The 19,926-nt window shown below is 36.2% G+C and overlaps 1 protein-coding gene across 1 annotated transcript; it reads right to left on the bottom strand.

Moving 5' to 3' along the window:
• Positions 1–1,526: 1,526 nt before the first annotated feature.
• Positions 1,527–19,899, bottom strand: LOC110466048 (RNA polymerase-associated protein RTF1 homolog). Its single transcript, XM_021522300.1, has 16 exons — positions 19,741–19,899; positions 18,138–18,206; positions 17,492–17,832; positions 16,239–16,441; positions 14,884–15,112; positions 14,488–14,577; positions 11,724–11,814; positions 11,048–11,130; positions 10,007–10,202; positions 9,772–9,849; positions 9,104–9,225; positions 8,034–8,169; positions 7,769–7,858; positions 6,004–6,033; positions 5,494–5,608; positions 1,527–4,746 (listed from the first exon to the last, which is right to left on the bottom strand). Exons 1-16 carry the CDS (start codon positions 19,816–19,818, stop codon positions 4,640–4,642), a joined length of 2,058 nt encoding a protein of 685 aa, XP_021377975.1. The 5' UTR covers positions 19,819–19,899; the 3' UTR covers positions 1,527–4,639.
• Positions 19,900–19,926: the final 27 nt, after the last annotated feature.

The raw sequence follows: 19,926 nt of genomic DNA, 5'->3' as shown, positions 1-19,926 counted from the left end.
AGCAGGTCAAGGTCATTTTCATTCTCAAACTTTGTCGGGCTCTATCCCAGGAAGCCACCAGCCAACTATGAAGATTCTATACCTTTCAGAATCTTCAAAAGAAATCGTTTGAAGTGTTTGGCATATTTGACCGCTGTGACCTTGAGAGTAGGTGAAGGTCATTTTCATTCTTATACTTTGTCGGGTTCTATCCCAGGAAGCCTCCAGCAGTTCTTCAGAAGAAGTCTTTTGAAGTGTTTGGCATATTTGACCACTGTGACCTTGAAAGCAGGTCAAGGTCATTTTCATTCTCAAACTTTGTCGGGCTCTATCCCAGGAAGCCACCAGCCAACTATGAAGGTTATATGCCTTTTAGTTCTTCAGAAGAAGTCGTTTGAAGTGTTTGACATATTTGACCCCTGCGACCTTGAAAGTAGGTCAAGGTCATTTTCATTCTCAAACTTTGTCAGGCTCTATCCCAGGAATCCACCAGCAAAATATAAAGATTCTATACCTTTTGGTCCTTCAGAAGAAGTCGTTTAAAGAGTTAAATATATATGACCCCTGTGACATTGAAAGCAGGTCAAGGTCATTTCTATTCTCAAACTTTGTCAGGCTCTATCCCAGGAATCCACCAGCAAAACATACAGATTCTATACCTTTTGGTTCTTCAGAAGAGGTTGTTTAAAGAGTTTAACGTATTTGACCCCTGTGACCTTGAAAGCAGGTCAAGGTCATTTTCTTAAACTTTGTCAGGCTCTATCCCAGGAAGCCACCAGCCAAATATGAAGGTTATATACCTTTTGGTCCTTCAGAAGAAGTCGTTTAAAGAGTTCGACATATTTGACCCCTGTGACATTGAAAGCAGGTCAAGGTCATTTTCATTCTAAAACTTGTTGGGCTCTATCCCAGGAAGCCACCAACCAAATATAAAGATTCTATGTCATTTAGTTCTTCAGGAGAAGTCGTTGAAAGAGTTTGACATATTTGACCCGTTACCTTGAAAGTATGTCAAGGTCATTTTCATTCGCAAACTTTGTTGAGCTCCTACCAAGGAAGCTTTCAGTCAATTATCATGGCTCTATGCCTGTCCTTTCTCCAGAAGAAGTTGTTCAAAGGAAAAGTTAACGGACGACGGACGCTGCACCATGACAAATGCAAATAAGTAAAAGGAAAATATGTTTCTCTTCAGTGCCATGAGCCAATTAATTTATTGACGACTTAACAAAGACTTGCATGTACGTCTCTGGTTTTAAATGTCCCTTTTGTACACCCAAGAACAAAAAGAGCAAAACCTTTCGATACTTTTCTTACACAGCAAGATAATAAGAGGCCCAGTTGCTTTGATAGCTTACCTGGAATATAATTTTCAATTAAAACCTAATGCATACACATCTTATAAAAGCTTTACAAATCAAAGATTGTGTTGAATTAGATTTTTTCCAGTAACTATTTGAATGCATGTAAATGTTGTTTTTCAATTAAGCTTGGAAAATGATCCCTAGGAATTGGATAAACATTCTCATAGAAAACAATGAACATCCAAATTTCTTTGTCACAATATTTTATTAAATTTTAAGATACAACAAACGATATGAAGACAAGCTGTCCCATATGACCTAAGATACCAATTCAGTGGCCTAATCCCTAAGGAACCACAGACAAATGGTGGATCGTCGGATGGGATGGAAATTACAACCCTTCAAATCAAAGTGAGGATCAAAACATAGATTGTCCAATAATTAATCAACTTCAACATCAAACATAATCAGGCAAGATATTCTCTGTTGTCATTTCGTATCTTTAAATATATTACAGGAGCCGAGGTAGATGTTACCACATTTGACTTGTGAAAAGCCCAAACTCATCAATAAGACTGTGCTTGGTAATAAGCCCACCCCCTGTTGTAATACTACTGTACAGTGTCCAGTTTACCTCCGACAGTGATATGGAGCCTATCACTGGTAAAAATGTGGAACATGATTTTACTGAAAACTAATTAACAGATTATTATTCGAAACAAACCAGCTTTCATCCTGTGATATAATACAGGTTAAACAGGGTTTAACCATTTATGTAGTCATAATGCAGTGTCTATATAAATTAAGGACTACATAGAAAAGGGTTATACAGTCAATACCTTTGAATCTGAAGAACGCAGACTTTACATAGACTGATGGTATTAAAAGGCATTAAGATGCTTCAATTGATCTAAAATCAAAGTCATAGCAAACACATGACTTAATTGATCATTCTATTATTATAGAATGTATAAGATACGTCACTTTTCTATTTGAATGTAAAATCACATCAAAACCATACTGAAAACATTATCAATCAAGCTAAATTTTATTTTTTGCTAGTACCATATTTTATTAAGACACAAGTATACACATTAGGAATCATTCAATGCGACACTGTCACTAGTTAACATAAAAACTTGTACTTGTACTCGACACAAGTATTTATATATATCATGCACTTAACTTCCAATCACAATCCAAATGACACATCTCACTTCTAGTCATAATCAGAATCACATACCTCACTTCTATTCACAGTCCAAATGACACATCTCACTTCCAGTCACAATCCAAGTCACACCTCACTTCCAATAACAATCCAAGTCACATCTCACTTCCAATCACAATGCAAGTCAAACCTCAATTCCAGTCACCATCCAATTTGCACGACTCACTCCCTGGTCACAATTCAAATCACACACCTCGCCCTCTGGTCCCAACACAAATCATGCAGTTTCTCAATGGATAAAACCACCAATGGCTTTGATGTCACTCCATTCATTTACGTGTCAAGTTACACCTCTCATTCACATTTCTGCCAGTTTTCTTAACTCAATGTTGTATGATAAACAGTTTTTTTTAAAGAATGCTCCCACGACCAATTTCAGAATATATTAAAGGTACTCAACTTTTAAATGTATTATGCTTCTAAATTAATTCATCACTTTCTGTGTTGTTCAATTTGATGACATAAATGTATCATCCAAATGATATTGCAGTCCCTAATACAAATATACAACATTGTAATCATACATCAGTCTTTATCTTACAAACGCACCACATCATCATACATAAGTCTGTATCATAAAAATTAACATTCTCATCATATGGCACTCTCTAACATACAACACATGTTCATAAAACATCAGTTCCTATCTTACATAAGACATCCTAATCATGTCAGGCTCTAAACAAAAAACAACATCCTTATTATTCGTCAATCCTTTTCAAATGCACAACATTTGTCATCATACATAGTCCTTATACAAATACACATCATCCTAATCATACGTCAGTCTCTATCATAGAAACACATCCTAATTAAACCAGTCAAATACACAATTCCTAATGGTACACACACATCAGGCCCTACCATACAAAAACAACACTGCCATCACGCCTCCACATACTCACAATAATATAGGTTAAATACACTTTGTATTTATAAATAGCTTTATATTATTAAGATAAATTAGTCTCTAAAGCGAGTCTTGAAGCTGTTGTGGATAATAAATGACAGGACATAAACCTGTTATAGTAGGCCGATATAAAATCACAAATTAACTTGTAAAAATAACTGCCAAAACATCAAAGAAGAAAAAAACATCTTCTAGAGTGTCTGCATGTATCAATGAGTACAAACCTGACCCATCAATGATTACAAGTAGGATTAAAGCAACTACCAAACATTATAGAAGAAAAGCATCTTCTAGACTGTCTGCAAGTAATGAGTACAAACCTGACCCACCAATTAATACAATATTACAAGTGGGATTACAGCAATGAGATTGTATTCAAATAATAACAGCAAAGGCCTGTGTGATGTATTCACTATTAACCTTTCAATGAAGTTGTCAAATACAAATACAATGCACTTTTTAAAATTATGAGTATATTCATATATTTCATATGAAAAAAAAGCCATTATATATTCCTTTTAATAATTCACAAGACCATGAATGAAATTAGATCAATGATACATTAAAAAGATGACAGTAAGGAAACTCAATATACATTGACACCTGTACTATCTGACTCAATTAGTAGGTCATTCTGACATCCTGTCGTAATTGACATGCATCTGGAATCCCATTTTATGTAAAATCTGCCACATAAAACTAGTGCGTTTCATTGCCCGTCTAATCCAACCGATTTGTTGCATTTAACCCATTCACCCCTAAAGTCACATTTGAACCTTATAAAATCAAAGACTGACAAGTCCAGTTTAAATATTTCGGAGTGACTGAGTTAACAGAATGTCAGATTTAGACAGGTTTCACTTCATTTTTCTGGGAACATTATCAGATTTCTTTGCTGAATTTGAGAACTTAAAATAATAACAAAGAGATTCACAACAAACAACAGTGTTCCTAAACACTGGATTAACCCATCCAATATCTTTTCTTTTGATTTGATGTGGTTGGTGAAAAATTGAAAAAATTAAAAATCACATGAAAAATCTTTTATCCAACACTTTGATAGTAGAGTGTGTTTATAACCATCCCATCAGTACAAAGTTTGTCCAGTATAAATGGGTTCAATGATTTGGGAGCACTCTCACAGACCAAACCCTCCACACTTACACACCCACTCTGGACCAGGCTAAGCCTAGGCCCCCTCTCTCTCACACCACTCTCCTATATCAAGCCCTTCATCTTCTTGTACTCCTCCAGGTTCAGGGACCGCCGTGGAGTGGGGTCCCGCACATTCTGGGCAGATCGGTTGTTCACAGCCATTACTGGAGCTGGAATTAAACAACAATTTTTAGACAAATGGACTGGTGTCTGGTCACATGTCACATAGTACATGTACATACAGACAGTGTGTAAAACTGAATGTCAAAAGGACGCTACTGAAGAATTCTTTGATGAGCAAATCTTTGTAAATTCACAATCAGATAACAAGAACAGTGAAGAATTATTTTTGTCTGTGCAATTCAAAATGGGATAAACTTGCACTGAATTCCATAGTAATCATGAATTACTTTTGTTCATCATGTTCCAAACAACTGGGACATAGTTTGTTTGTTAAAAAGGGGTAGATTTTGTAGTCCGATATCCTTTTTTGGAGAGCTTTAGCAATGACCTTAACCCTTTCACCACTGTATACCATAATGGACTTGTCCATATCAACGCATAGTATTGTCTACTAAAGTTACATAGGGGTGAAAGGGTTAATGGCCTGCATTTGCATAAAGTTGTTTGGAAAATTTAACATGTGAAAATGTTGCATTTAAAAACAGAAATCAGTACGACCCAATCAGACACTTTTGAATGCCATAGGATAGACATACCAGACAAACAAATGTCTCTTTTACCTTGATATCATGGTAATTATGTTGACAGTTCAATTTTGAAAGTTTGATTAAATAATCTCCCTATATAACTATTTCTACAGCTATATTTTACATTAAAGACAATGCTGTTTTAATTACAACCTTCAAATTTTCAGAACTAATCGGATCGGAATAGGAAAACCAAATGGTACATACTGCTTGATGGCACCTCCAAGTCGATAGTGATATCGAAGTTGTGGACGTCAAAAAGGTCCTCTGTTGACTTCTGTTTGGTGGGTTCTAGGAACTTTAGTGGATCAGCCTTATTTAACTGCCAGTAGAAAGCCAACATTTACAGCAAAATCAATTTCGTAGAAATATTGCAATAATAATCTTGAACCACATTTGGTGTTCTCTCAAATTTTTCATTTTTTATTCTCCTAAACTTTTCAAACAGGTGGTTGATCTTTCAAAAGTTGACAAGTTACAGTATCATAAACAGCTTGTCCTCTATAAAATAGCCAGTTCACATTTGATGAAAAGCAATATTGCATTTGATGGGAAATCATGTCACCGAAACACAAAATATATCAACATTTATTGATAGATTGAATAACAATACCTACGTCATTTAAGTTTAACAATCAGCATTTTTTAAGGAACATATACTTCATATTGATTTGGTCCTTTCAATAACACTTTTCTTTGGGTTTTAAGCGTACATACCTTTTCTGATCTGCTTTTTCCATTATCACCCTGTCATCATGTAACAAAGAAAAACATTATATAAGAAAAGGTGTCATCATCATCATCATCATCATCATCATCATTACATCATCATCATCATCATCATCATCATCATCATCATCAGGTAAAAGAATAATACAGATATTCTTCAGATAAGAATATACAGGGGAGGGGACAATACACTTGTTTGGTGTATTTGGTGGTGATGTTTGAAATAATTGTTAACATTTGTATAGCAGGCAGGAAAACAAGAGGCCCAATCGGCCTGCATCGCTCACCTGGTATAAATCTCACACTTGTAATCTTAAAAGTGGACTAAAACACACCCAAAGGCAAAATATCAGTGTTTCATTCATAAGAACCTATTAAAAGATTTAAACATATGACACCTGTGACCTTGAATGTCGAACAAGGACATTATATAATATTAGGTTGAACAGAGTTTAGAGTCTTTCAACCCAGTATGCTTCTGGAAAAATATCATTACCCTGGACCTTTTGGTTAAACAGAACAAATCATTTAAACAATTAAACATATATTGACCACTGTGACCTTGAATATGGGCGAAGGTCATTCACTTGGTAGTCCTTCATCCCAGCATGTTAATGGCCAAATATTATCACCCTTGGCCTTTTGCTTATTAAGATGAAGTCATTCAATGGTTTTAAATATATTTGACCCCTGTGACCTTAAAATATAGAGGTCAAGGTCATTCATTTGAACTTGGTAGTCCTTCGTCCCAGCATGTTATTGGCATTATCCTATGCCTCTTGGTTATTCAGAAAAAGTTGTATGTTTTAGAACATATTTGACCCTGTGACCTTGAAAAAAGATGAAGGTCATTCATTTGAACAAACTTTATAGCCCTTCATCCCAGCATGCTCCTAGCCAAATATCATCACCCTAGGCCTATTGGTTATTCAGAAGAGGTTGTTTAAATGTTTAAAACATATTTGCCTTCTGTGACCTTGAAAGTGGGTCAAGGTCATTTATTTGAACAAAATTGGAAGCCCTTCATCCCAGTTTATTACAGCCAAAATATCATCACCCTAGGCCTCTCGGTTATTAAGACAAAGTTGTTTATAGGTTTTTAACATATTTGACCCCTGTGACCTTGAAAGTGGGTCAAGGTCATTTATTTGGACAAACTTGGTAGCCCTTCATCCCAGCAAATAACTGCCCAAATATCATCGCCCTAGGCCTCTCGGTTATTAAGAAAAAGTTGTTTAAAGGTTTTAAACATATTTGACCCCTGTGACCTTGGATATAAGTCAAGGTCATTTATTTGAAAAATTCTGGCAGCCCTTCATCCTAGAATGTTACTGGCCAAATGTTATCACCTTAGGTCTCTTGGTTTTTCAGAAGAAGGTGTTTAAAGGTTTTTAACATATTTGACCCCTCTGACCTTGGATATATGTCAAGGTCATTTATTTGAACAAACTTGGTAGCCCTTCATCCCAGCATGTTACTGGACAAATATCATCACCCTAGGCCTCTTGGTTATTCAGAAGAAGTCGTTTAGAATTTTTAACATATTTGACCCCTGTGCCCTTGAAAATTGATGAAGGTCATTTATTTGAACAAACTTGGTTGCCCTTCATCAAAGCATGCTTCTGGCCAAATATCATCACCCTAGGCCTTTTGGTTACTGAGAAGAAGTTGTTTAAAAGTTATGCAGCGAGGAAAATTTCCCGGTATACAGTATCTGAATATTTAGATACATATTTCGGGAAGAAAATCGAACCTGATTTGACCTGTCCATCTCTGGTAATGACAGGTTCTTGAGTTCCTCAGCTTTGACTTTTGCTTCAATATCTGCAACTGATTCTTTTGACTAAAATGAAAAAAACATTGTCAATCAATGCTACTGCACACCTAAAAGACATACTACCCGGTATTTATCGTGAATGAAGCTTTGTCAATTCTAGAATCTACTTTCATCAACAAACTCGAAAACCAAATGTTATTCTGCTTGCTGTATGCTACTAGATATAAGGAGCGATGCATACCTTGGTCACAATGGTTGGCCGACATTGTCGCCGTGTGAAGGGGTCAGCAATTGCTGTTTTCATGGCTGCCACTTCCACTTTACAGGCTTCCTCTGCGTCGATCATGTTCCTCAGTCTGTTACGCTGGTTGATATAACTGAAACATAAACATGTTTCTTTGTAGCAAATGGGCTTTATCTATGCTGGTGTTATAGACTGAACTACTCACTTACAACTCAAGTGATACCTCATCACAGTTACATGCAACTGGCAAGTAACTTTCATAAATATAAACTTTATTTATTTTACAACAATCATGAAACAAGTAATTTCAACTTATATGATTCACTCTTGTTGGCCCGGGTGTTAGCGTGCAGGGGGGTCTTCTTGTGGGAGGAAACCGGAGTACCCGGAGAAAACCCACGTGGTCGGGCAGGTGACCCCATACCTTTTCGCCTCTGATTGGGGAATCGAACCCCGAGCTCCTTGGTGAAAGACAAGTGCGCAATCCACTGCACCACCCGACCACCCCAACTTTTCATTGGACACATTAATCTCAGTTCTACCTTGTCAATGAAAATAAAATAGTAACAAAATCTTATCTGTGTTGACAATTTTCTCCTTCCCTTTAATACCCCCCCCCCAAAGTATAAGATGTGCTACCGTGGCATATTCAGCAGGTTTCTTTTACTTCCTTTATGGGATCTGTTTTCTTTTGTTACCACTTCTGGTTCGACTAAAAAAGCCTAAATTAAGATTGATCTGGGTAAATAATTGCCACCAAAGAAATGTTGCTTATTTTGATCCCAAAATGATTATTAATGTACTATTAATTGAATCACCACAGGGGTGAGAGTTGATAGCCACTATTTCCACAGGCCTCTCCTGCTTTAATAATACCGTTAACTGATGGTGGGATATCAAACCTCCTTAAATGTGTAAGAAAAGCATAGGAAAGCTGGTTATCCACTAGACACACTGGTGACCTTTCATCACTTTTGCCATTTTCTTTTTATAGATTTGCCAAACTTCCCCTTTTTTCAAATAGTGATATAGGTGATAGGCAGAGTAAGGCCTGTGAGAGGACTCACCTGATAGAGCTGATGTTACTGGACCTCCTACGGTCAAGCTCTGTGGCTCGCTCCTCCAGCTGTTCTAGCTCCTGTTTGATTTTTGATTGACCAACCTGGTCACCTTCAATATCAGCCACTTCCTAAAACAGAATAATGATTATTAAATGTATGGATCAAAACATTGGTTTGTGTGAGAAAATAACGTTGTTTTCTCAAAAATTGATGATGTTACTCTCACAAACAAATGACGTAACAATCAATACCTGCCCTCAAGTGCAGATAACTCTGCAATACGCAAAAACGGAATAGGTGAAAGAGTATATGAGATGTATTCCAGAAAAGTGACACTGATAGACGGACTTGCTGATGGAGGGAATGACAATCTAATAACCTCTTGGCTAGTACCTGTGGGTGATCAATACACTGCCTATAGGACCAAATAGGGACTTGTAGATAAAAGAGGTATTAAAGACATTGAGATTTATGATATCCAGTTCAACTGTTTAGAGTCACTTAATGTAGAAATAACATGAAAGGTTAAACTGTATTATTACTGGATTTTAACTGTTGACATAATCCTTCCTGCCCTGACATGATATTTTTTTCTGATCTAAGGACACTGAGCATCCTGGTAAATTTTTCAGTTAGAATTCCAAAATACACATACACTGGAAAACTCTAAATACCTTTTGTTTTAAAAGCAGTGTTTTCTTTACAGCATAATTATGAGGATTCTTCTTAAATTTCAGTTTGTCAGCAACAATCTGCAATAAAGAAAATATGTTACCTGTTGTTTCTGTCACAAAATACATTGTAATAAATCAAAGTTAAGATGTCTCTAGGACATTTGAATATTTTCACTAGTTCAACTTTCCCCAGTCAGACATCACTAAAGAATAATTGCACCACACTTCAACTGACCTCTTCAATGTCATTTTCTTTAAATTTATATTGCAAAGCATCTCGTATATCCTTGAACTTCCTTTCAATCTCATCTATAGTTGGCAGGGTGAGCCCTCCCAGCATCATGGCCTCCTTCCACTTGAAGAACTCTGAGTCAGTGAAGTCTTGATTGGAGACAAATTCTAATCGATACACTCTTTCTGAATGGCCATGCCTGTCAATGAAAGCACAAGCATGTATCGTAAGAGTACAGAATCACAACACATTTTTGATTGAGCACAGTTGCACAAGTTTGGTTTATTTTATATCTATAAAATATTTATCACTTTCCAAATAGTTTCAACATTTCTAAACGAAATAACTGATATGATATTGAGTTTGAGCTCCATGTTGGTATGTGTTCTCCCCAGTTGGTACACCTTGGTTTTAACTTACCTGAGTTTGAGCTCCTTGTTGGTACATGTCCTCCCCAGTTGGTACACCTTGGTTTTAACTTACCTGAGTTTGAGCTCCTTGTTGGTACATGTCCTCCCCAGTTGGTACACCTTGGTTTTAACTTACCTGAGTTTGAGCTCCTTGTTGGTACATGTCCTCCCCAGTTGGTACACCTTGGTTTTAACTTACCTGAGTTTGAGCTCCATGTTGGTACATGTCCTCCCCAGTTGGTACACCTTGGTTTTAACTTACCTGAGTTTGAGCTCCTTGTTGTATGTGTACTCCCCAGTTGGTACACCTTGGCTTTAACTTACCTGAGTTTGAGCTCCTTGTTGTATGTGTACTCCCCAGTTGGTACACCTTGGCTTTAACTTACCTGAGTTTGAGCTCCTTGTTGTATGTGTACTCCCCAGTTGGTACACCTTGGCTTTAACTTACCTGAGTTTGAGCCCCTTGTTGTATGTGTACTCCCCAGTTGGTACACCTTGGCTTTAACTTACCTGAGTTTGAGCTCCTTGTTGTATGTGTACTCCCCAGTTGGTACACCTTGGCTTTAACTTACCTGAGTTTGAGCCCCTTGTTGTATGTGTACTCTCCAGTTGGTACACCTTGGCTTTAACTTACCTGAGTTTGAGTCCCTTGTTGGTACGTGTAGTCCCCAGTTGGTACACCTTGGCTGTATCAACAACACCAATGATTTCCGCCACCTGCATTAAAATGTCAACACAACCATTATTTCCCATTTTGAATACTGACAAGACGGTATTTCCCATTTTGAATACTGACAAGACATTTTGTTTCTATGACTAATCAAGGTATTCTTTCTTCCTTTTTTTTTTTTTTTTTTACATTTTCACAAAAGACGATTATTTGATAAGATGAAATATTGATAATCTTGGTACAGGATGGAAGTGTATAATTGCCAACTTATTTCAAGATGATTTTTTTTATAACACTAACTTTCCACATATTTTCTTTGCCTAGCAATAAAATGAATCTGCAATATATAAACAAAACAGTGAAAGAAAGATCATGCAATGAGCGCAAGCCATATTCAATTGGTGGAAGTTCTGATTAAGTATTGACATCAAAATTTTATCTATCTGCCATGGAAACCTTTATTCAAACATCCTCATCATTTCCCAGAAAATATCTTTAACAAATGCACAAAATTCATGTCTTCTCGATTTGCAGTAAAGTAAAAACTACATAATCATATCCCTAACCTACTACAACACTAAAATACTCCACATCTTACATCATACTTGGATCCAAACTCTACGTATCTAAACAGACATACCCTGTAGACAGCTTGGCCTTCATGGTTGCCTATGCCAATCCTTACATAGCAACCTTGTACCGTCTTTCTAAAGAAGGGCATGTGACACCACCTGTAGTATAATAAAACAAGGCTCTCTCTGAATCACAAATCCTGCTTTTCATAGCCAGACCAAGATGCATGTACATTGAACATATTTATAACTTGCTTTCCACAAAAGGATTTAATAGGGTTAACTGGTATTATGAGAAGTTCTCTTTTCACAACCAATAACATTTTCTATGTGGCGTTTCGATGACTAGTACAACATGTACACTGTCACCTTCATCAGACAAATGACCAATGAAGCGTATGCATACAAAGGTGTAAAATGTGTACGAGTTGTCCATAAAATCGATGTCGATTTCGGCTACGCTGGAAACGTATCTACAATAGTTGTTATATATGAACCGAAATGACTCAATTCAGCTACGCTTTGTTAACACTTGGTCATAGATGTGCGAGAGTCTTAGAGCCCCCTCGTCTCGATTTAGAACTGGCCCTCTGTAACAATACTACAGGACAGCAAGGCATATGAACAGCTGCAGACCAATCCAAACCAAAAGTTTAAAAGGCGTCTCATAGCCCTCCTATCAAAATTTAAACAAGAGAGCAAGATTACCGAGGGCCAATACAGATATCTGTATCCCATAGCAGAGAACACTCCTAGAAGTTACTGTACACCCAAGATCCACAAGCAGGGAAACCCACTGAGGCCTTGTGTTGACTACACTGGGTCCATTGGTTACAATGTTTCCATATCATTACCAGACATTCTTGGACCGCTACTGGGTAAATTAGAACACCGTGAAAAGAATTAAAAACATCTAGCTGAAGCTATGTCTAACATCATGATTCAGGAAGACGAAGAATTCATTTCACATGATGTTGTCTCTCTCTCTTTACCATCACCCATTGACGACGCACTTAGAATCATTCAGAAATGCTTAGAATTAAACAGATCCTGGCACAAAAACACAAACCTTCAGATTCAGGACATCATGGATTTGCTGGAGTTTGTGCTAACAATAACATATTTTAGTTTCCAGAACAACATCTATCAACAACGCTTCGGCACTGCTATGGGTAGTCCAGTGTCTCCCATTGTTGCCAATTTGTTCATGGAACATCTGGAGCAAGAAGCAATAGCCACTGCCCCCATAGAATGCAGGCCTAGCTTATAATTATGGAAACGTTATGTTGACGACATACTTGAGATAATCAAGAAGGGGTCACAGAAAGATTTGACCACACATATATCAACACTCTAGATGCCACTAACAACATCAAATTTACATGTGAGGAAGAAACCAATGGCACAATGCCCTTCCTAGATACTCTACTTGTAAAAAAAGAAGAAGGAACCGTGAAGGTATTGGTCTATAAAAAAAAAAGACCCATACGGACCAATACCTGAACTTCCAATATCACCATCCTTTACACCAGAAGTTAGGCGTCATACGCACATTGCTCAACAGATGTGATTCAATAGTCACTGAACAACCGGACAAAACACAAGAGCAGAATCACATTGCTAGGGCAATGAGAAAAGGCCAATCAAGGATAAGAACAAAACCAAAGGTCAAGTGGTCATCCTGTATATAAAGGGTATCTCTGAAACCATCCAGAGGATATATCGCGGTCATGGCATAGCAAGAGCCATGAAGCCCCACAAGACGCTTCGCAATATCCTAGTACACCCTAAGGATAAAACACCTAAAGAAAATGTCGCAGAATGCATGTACAAAATTGGATGCCAATGCTGTGACGCGTCGTATATTGCAGAGACTGGAAGGCAATTTGGGGTCCGCCTTGGTGAACACCGGAAAGACACAGAAACTTAAGGTAGGAAATCCACCAGATCTGAAAGAAAACAGTTGGAGTCCCAGATAAATAAATCAGCATCACAGACCATGGCACACAGAAAAACCATGTGATTGACTGGGATAACTCCAAAGTTTTGGACAGAGAGAGCAATCTGTTCAAGCGGCAGGTAAAGGAAGCCATCTTGATACGCCGCAGTGGGCCAGTTCTAAATCAGGACGAGGGGGCCCAAAGACTCTTGCACATCTCTGACCAAGTGTTAACAAAGCGTAGCTGAATTGAGTCATTTCGGTACCTATATAACAACTATTGTAGATACATTTCCAGCGTAGCCGAAATCGACATTGATTTTGATGGACAACTCGTACACATTTTACACCTTTGTATGCATACGCTTCATTGGTCATTTGTCTGATGAAGGTGACAGTGTACATATCGTACAAGTCATCGAAACATCACATAGAAAATGTTATTGGTTGTGAAAAAAGAACTTCTCAAAATCAATACTTACCAACCTGAAGAAAATGTTTAGCAAAAATGGGTTAATACCTGGTAGTTTTCATTTCTATATACACCAACATAACTAATACTAAAGATACTTTATTACTGAATGCAATAAACCACTCACGTTGTGTATTCTCTACAGAGCTTTCTGGATAAATTTATAAAAAGACAGATTATTTATATTTGAAACTAAAATACGTATAACATTAAGTGAACATTGAATACATTATAAGCTTGCTATGTGTAGAAATTTATGGAGGTAACTATAAAGGAACATGTGGCTGAAAATATGACGAAATTATCCAAAAGGCCAGCATTTATCCAATGGCCAATTTGTTTTAAGATAGGCATATACAATTTATGAGAATAAAGACATACCGGTACAGGACTTCACAAATCAATCAAAACAGATACATACTTCTCAAGTTTATGCCGGGAAATTTTTACTTTTGTTAACTCTTCTTTTGTGCTGACAAACTGTACTTTCCTCTTCGATCCTCGGGTTGATCTGTCAAGAAATAAAACAGTGCTTTTTTACCAAAACATTCTCCCCTAAAATTTTCTCATTCATAAAAGATTATTTTTTCATTTTTCATCTCGTATTCAGATGAAAATGCAACATCTCATTTTGAACAGTAATAAATATGAATCAAGAATACTGGTTAGTATGTGTTTAACCAGTGTTGCATTTTAGTTTTTAATGACACACACACACACAAGGCCAATATTTAGATGAGTTTTCCCTATCATCATTAGGGGCCTTTCCCAATTCGCCAAAAATACACCCTGTCATCATCTGACTTTTGTAACTTACCCATGATCTGATTCAGAGTTGTAGCCACTGTAAGAGGACCCTGAGCTACTATCCGAGTCGCTCCCGAATTTATTTTCTCTTGTATCCTGATCTCGTGACCTTGACTTTGTTTCCTCCTCTCTTTCCTCTTCGTCATCATCTTCATCGTCATCATCATCGTCGTCATCAGAATAGATTTCACTGGCTTTGAGTAGTTTTTTCTTTTGTTCTTGTTTTTCTAACTCTTCAGCTGTTGTAATGAGATGATAAATAATTAATAAAATGGGATTTCAATCTATAAACCATCAGTTTCATTTCAAGTATTAAAGTGATCAAACAGGTTGTTCTAAGACTGATCAACCTAAAGTCAACTTACTTTCGAAACATTCATCTTATATACAGTCAACCTTCCTTAAATTGAACTTTGAAATTTCTAATTCCTTTGATGTGTTTAACTTACGGCAAAGTCTACATTTTCATCCTTGCCTAACACCACTGATGTTCCATTTATGAATCAAACTTTCATGAGATGAGTTTATCACTGTTTTGAACAACAAAACAGGTCCGATAGTTTGAAAAACATTGAAAAATACAACCAATAAATCAAAGTAAAACAACTACCTGTACAAGTAAATTGAAATGTCACCAGGTCATTTTAACACCTAAACATGCAAACTACAGTGTCTAAACACATGTTTAAATCCAATATGTTTAGATTTAAAATCAAATTTCTTGCCTCATGTTCCAACACTTAACAAGCATATTCTGTCTTATGCTGTATATACAGGATCTCAAAGATGTTCAAAGTTCAACATTTAAGAGTCACGTCTTGATGCTTCGACATTTTCCTGATGGTACCGCAAAGTTTGAAACAATGAAGTTTGACTGTATATGTTAACAAATAATAAAATTAAAAACTAAAACTGCATCTATAAAGATTCTAAATGATCACCCACATACAATTAATTTTAAAAAATCCAATATTTTCTGAAAATTTGCTTTAAAGACTTCTTAAGCAAATCAGCTTTTGAATAACTATATACAACAAGAGACTTTAAGAAACCTGTATCACTCATCTGTTAATGATAGAATCTTTAATGCAAAAAAATATTAAACAAGTAATTTTGTGCCTTCTGCATGGAGACCAAAAATGAGACATTGTAACATTTAGGACTTAAAACCTTACATTTTTCCCATTATCTTTACTTTTGTCTGTAGTGTAACCTTATGTATAATGTAAGTACTTTTTTCGTGTGGGATTTCAGGCTTGTGTCTGGGTTATGATGTTCAGTGAGATTGCACTTCAAGTATTGTGAGGACGTAAAACCCCAAACCAACCAACTTTAAATATTTGTTGATATGGATTTCATACTTGCCTAATTTTTTCTTTTCTTCACGTTTTGCCTTCAGATCTTTGAGTGCAGCAAACTTTTTACTGTCCTTTTTTTCCTCCATGTTTTTTCGTCTTTCTGTACTTCTCTGACTGGTAGATTTGTGAATTGCAGAATCGTTTGCCGGTTTGTCCTTATTCATTAGGCCTTTCTTCTTTGCCTGCCGAAGTTTTTTCTCAATTTCAAATCTATGGATTACAAGACCAATTCTTACAATTAGATAACAAATCTAAATACAAGAGAAAAATCATTTTTGTTAGCCATTATATAATATGAAATGATCAACAAATATCAAATCTTTTTGGAAATCAGTAGTTAGGACAGGAAGAGATTTAAGCAAAAGGGCTAATTTCAGATTGTTTTCAGTGAAATTTAAATTCCAATGGGTCATTTTTCAGTTGAATATCATATGGACCAGTGCCCCTAGCCTACCTACCAACTGAAAATACATGCTCACAGTTTCCAACTAGAAATGTTCAATTTGAAACCTAACCTGACCTCTATTAATAATAATAATAATTTGAGGTTCTTATATATACCGCTTTATTACAACCTAGTTCGTAGGTCGTCTCAAAGCGGTTCACAAATTATTATCCGTGGTTATAGAGTCTTTGCAACTAGCCAATATCTTTCTCAACTCCCTGAGGAGCCATACAGCCGGTGCTGCTATTTCAGCACTCACAGCTAGCATTCAACAATTCTAGCACTGCCCAACCACATACTCTTTTACAGCTGAGTAGACTGGAACAAGCAGAGTAAAGTATCTTGCTCAAAGATACAACACAGTCCCTATTTAGTGGTTAAGAGTTACCACATTCTTTAGTTGGAAAAAACATGATGTATCAAAGGTTCTAAATCTACCTTTTTCCTTCCACAATCCAGAAGGAATGTATTGCGATACAGATCCTGATATATTGTCAGTTTAAAAAGAAAAAGTTGTTAGAATGTTATCTAATCGAATCATATATGGGATGGATCACATAGATTTCCTTCAAACCAGCCACTGATGATGAAATTCCAACCGATTCCCAAAATTAGTAATAACCAGTTTATGGTTATACATGTATATATATCTGTTAAAATGTGTAGTAATTTACATGAAATAAGGTATTGAAAAATATTCCAATAAAGCGATATTCCATTTCTGTATTGTATTCAATATGATATGCCTGTGTATTGCGATATACCGTTTTCCCAATATATTGTGACAGCCCTACAACTGTTACAGATCAGATTACCTTGTTTTAAGTACTTGTCGGAGTTCTCCTCTGTTAAATAATATTTGTTCTCGTTCTTTTTCTGTCATTTGTTCCAATTTTTTTCTATCTTCTTCATCACCATAGAGATTTTCATCATATTCATCGTGAAAAGTTTCTTTGTCTGATTCTGGTTCTGATTCCTCAGCTGGGCCAGAGTTACTGCCCGACTCCGACACCTCCCCCTCCTCAGGTTCCGACACATGTTTGTCACTCTCCCCATCACTTTCAGATGATGATGATATTGCTGTAGATTTGCGACTTGCTTTCTTGTTTGTTTGTTTCAATTTCTTTTTCTTTTTTCCTTCCCCGTTCATTGTCCACTAGGTAAAACCATAAATGAGTCAATAACTGTACATATAAAATAGATTATTGATAATACCAGGTAAATTTATTTAGATCTGAGAATGGTGCTTACTTAAGATTTAATATTTATATTAAAAGTTTTATTTACCGGTTGTTTGAGGGTTTCAGTTTACCTCCATATGGAGGTATATGACCTCCGAAATGGCTTTTGAACCTCAAAATGTTAGAGGCTTGCTATATAAAGGGGTCTGATTTGCAAAAACACTGTATTTATAAAAGATAGAATACAATCATTTACAAAACATGCATTCATATTTCTTACATTATCATCACTTTCAGATGTTTCAGAGTCAGAATCTTGACGTTTTCTCTTTGTCAGTGCTTTCAAATCCTGTATAAATGAAAAGAAAGTAACAAAATTTTTATAAGACATTGAAATTATTAAGTAAACTTCAATCAAGAAATATGCCTTTATAGAAAAAAACGATGTTGGGAAACATATTCTTTGAATTTATGAATACCATACTTGCATATATTGTTTAAATGGCGATTCCTTTCTGTTTAAGGGCCAGGTGAGCTAAAATAAACAGTGCTTTACCTTTCTATTGCTTTGTGACCGTGTTTAATAGACTAGCATCCTGTATCAGTATGTGGTTAAGGTTACTTTAACTCAGTTGGTAGAGTGGAAGGCTTGGAAGCTAGGGGTCACTGGTTCGATTCACAGGAAGCACACAACTCTCTTGTCTGCTATGAATGGTTTTAAAAGGAGTGGGGGTTGAGGAGGTTAGTATGTAGATTTTAATTGTATATGAATACGGCTGTCTTCCAGCTTGGCATTAGAGGGAAAATGACTTTTGCTCCATTGGTAGAACAGTGGACTGAGAAGCTGGGGGGTTGCTGGTTCAATCCCTAAACAAAGTCCACTACTTTCTACTTGTAATAGGTTTGATAGAACATTTGACAACTGTGGTAAAAAAATCAGTGACTTCTTGTTTTCTGTTATGGTGAAAGTTGGCTATGCTATATTCCGTAGTCTCCTACCAAATTTAATTGTCATTTAGCAAGGAAGACCGATACACTTTATTTTAAATTCCCTTTAAAACTACTCCTGGTATTATAAATAGTTTGCAATGACTTGTAATTTGTTTCATGCTTTAAAAATAACTAAAATGAGAAGTGTTTGCTTACACAATGGATTTCCCAGACATTGTTTTTTGTCTTCATTATGTGTTTCTTGTCGATATATAATTCTCTGTGATCATTCTTTTTCTTTCTTCCAGGCATGAGTATTTTTATATAAAAGGCTTGATATGATTTCGTTACAAAGCTAAGACAGCTAACCAACCATTCAAATGATTTAAAGAATAGTTTATATATGCATATTTGTAAGAAGGGACTTTTTCCTGTGGAATTAGACTTTTATCTATTTATAGATGGCATTTTTATGTTGCATTATCAGTTTTCTACTGGTCAAGGCTCTTGTGTTTTGTTGTTTGGTTCACTTCAATTTTTTGGTATATTTGGTTTCTTGCTTTTTTTGGTCATGGAGTTACATTGTATGCCTATTTTCTGTTTAATAATAGGCATGCAAATATATCTGACCACGATATCAAATAATAGCCAGACACCCGAAATGCAGTGTTTAGGTTATTAATTTCTGGTTTCATTTCACCAGTCCATTGGAGTACATCCCTTGAATCAATATTGCGTGTTATATCCACATATATTGATAATTCACTTTTTTGATACGCTTATTTGCATTTGTTTGTTATTTTGTGGTCATTTATGTTAAGAATATTTGTTATGAAATGGCGGGTAAACTGAACAGGGAGAGGGGGGACTGGGTTCATCTTCATAATGTATCACACAAGTTTTGGTTGATTGATGCTAGTTTCTGGATCAGAAAGAGAGACTTAAGTTCGTACTTCTTCCAAATCTGATCCACTGTCACTTTCGTCACTATCTGAATCTATCAAAGCTGCGCTCTTCTTACGCTTTGACATTTTTGTGCTTATAGTTTATAAACAGTCCAGTTTCAAGCACTTTTCTTTCACTATTGATTTGTGTATGAATTCCCAGCATGCATTTTGACCGGAACTATTATCCTAGTC

Source organism: Mizuhopecten yessoensis, unplaced genomic scaffold (assembly GCF_002113885.1).
Source record: "Mizuhopecten yessoensis strain PY_sf001 unplaced genomic scaffold, ASM211388v2 scaffold11115, whole genome shotgun sequence".
NCBI lineage: Eukaryota > Metazoa > Mollusca > Bivalvia > Pectinida > Pectinidae > Mizuhopecten > Mizuhopecten yessoensis.
Note: the sequence above shows the minus strand (reverse complement) of the source record. Positions and strands in the feature narration are given on the sequence as shown.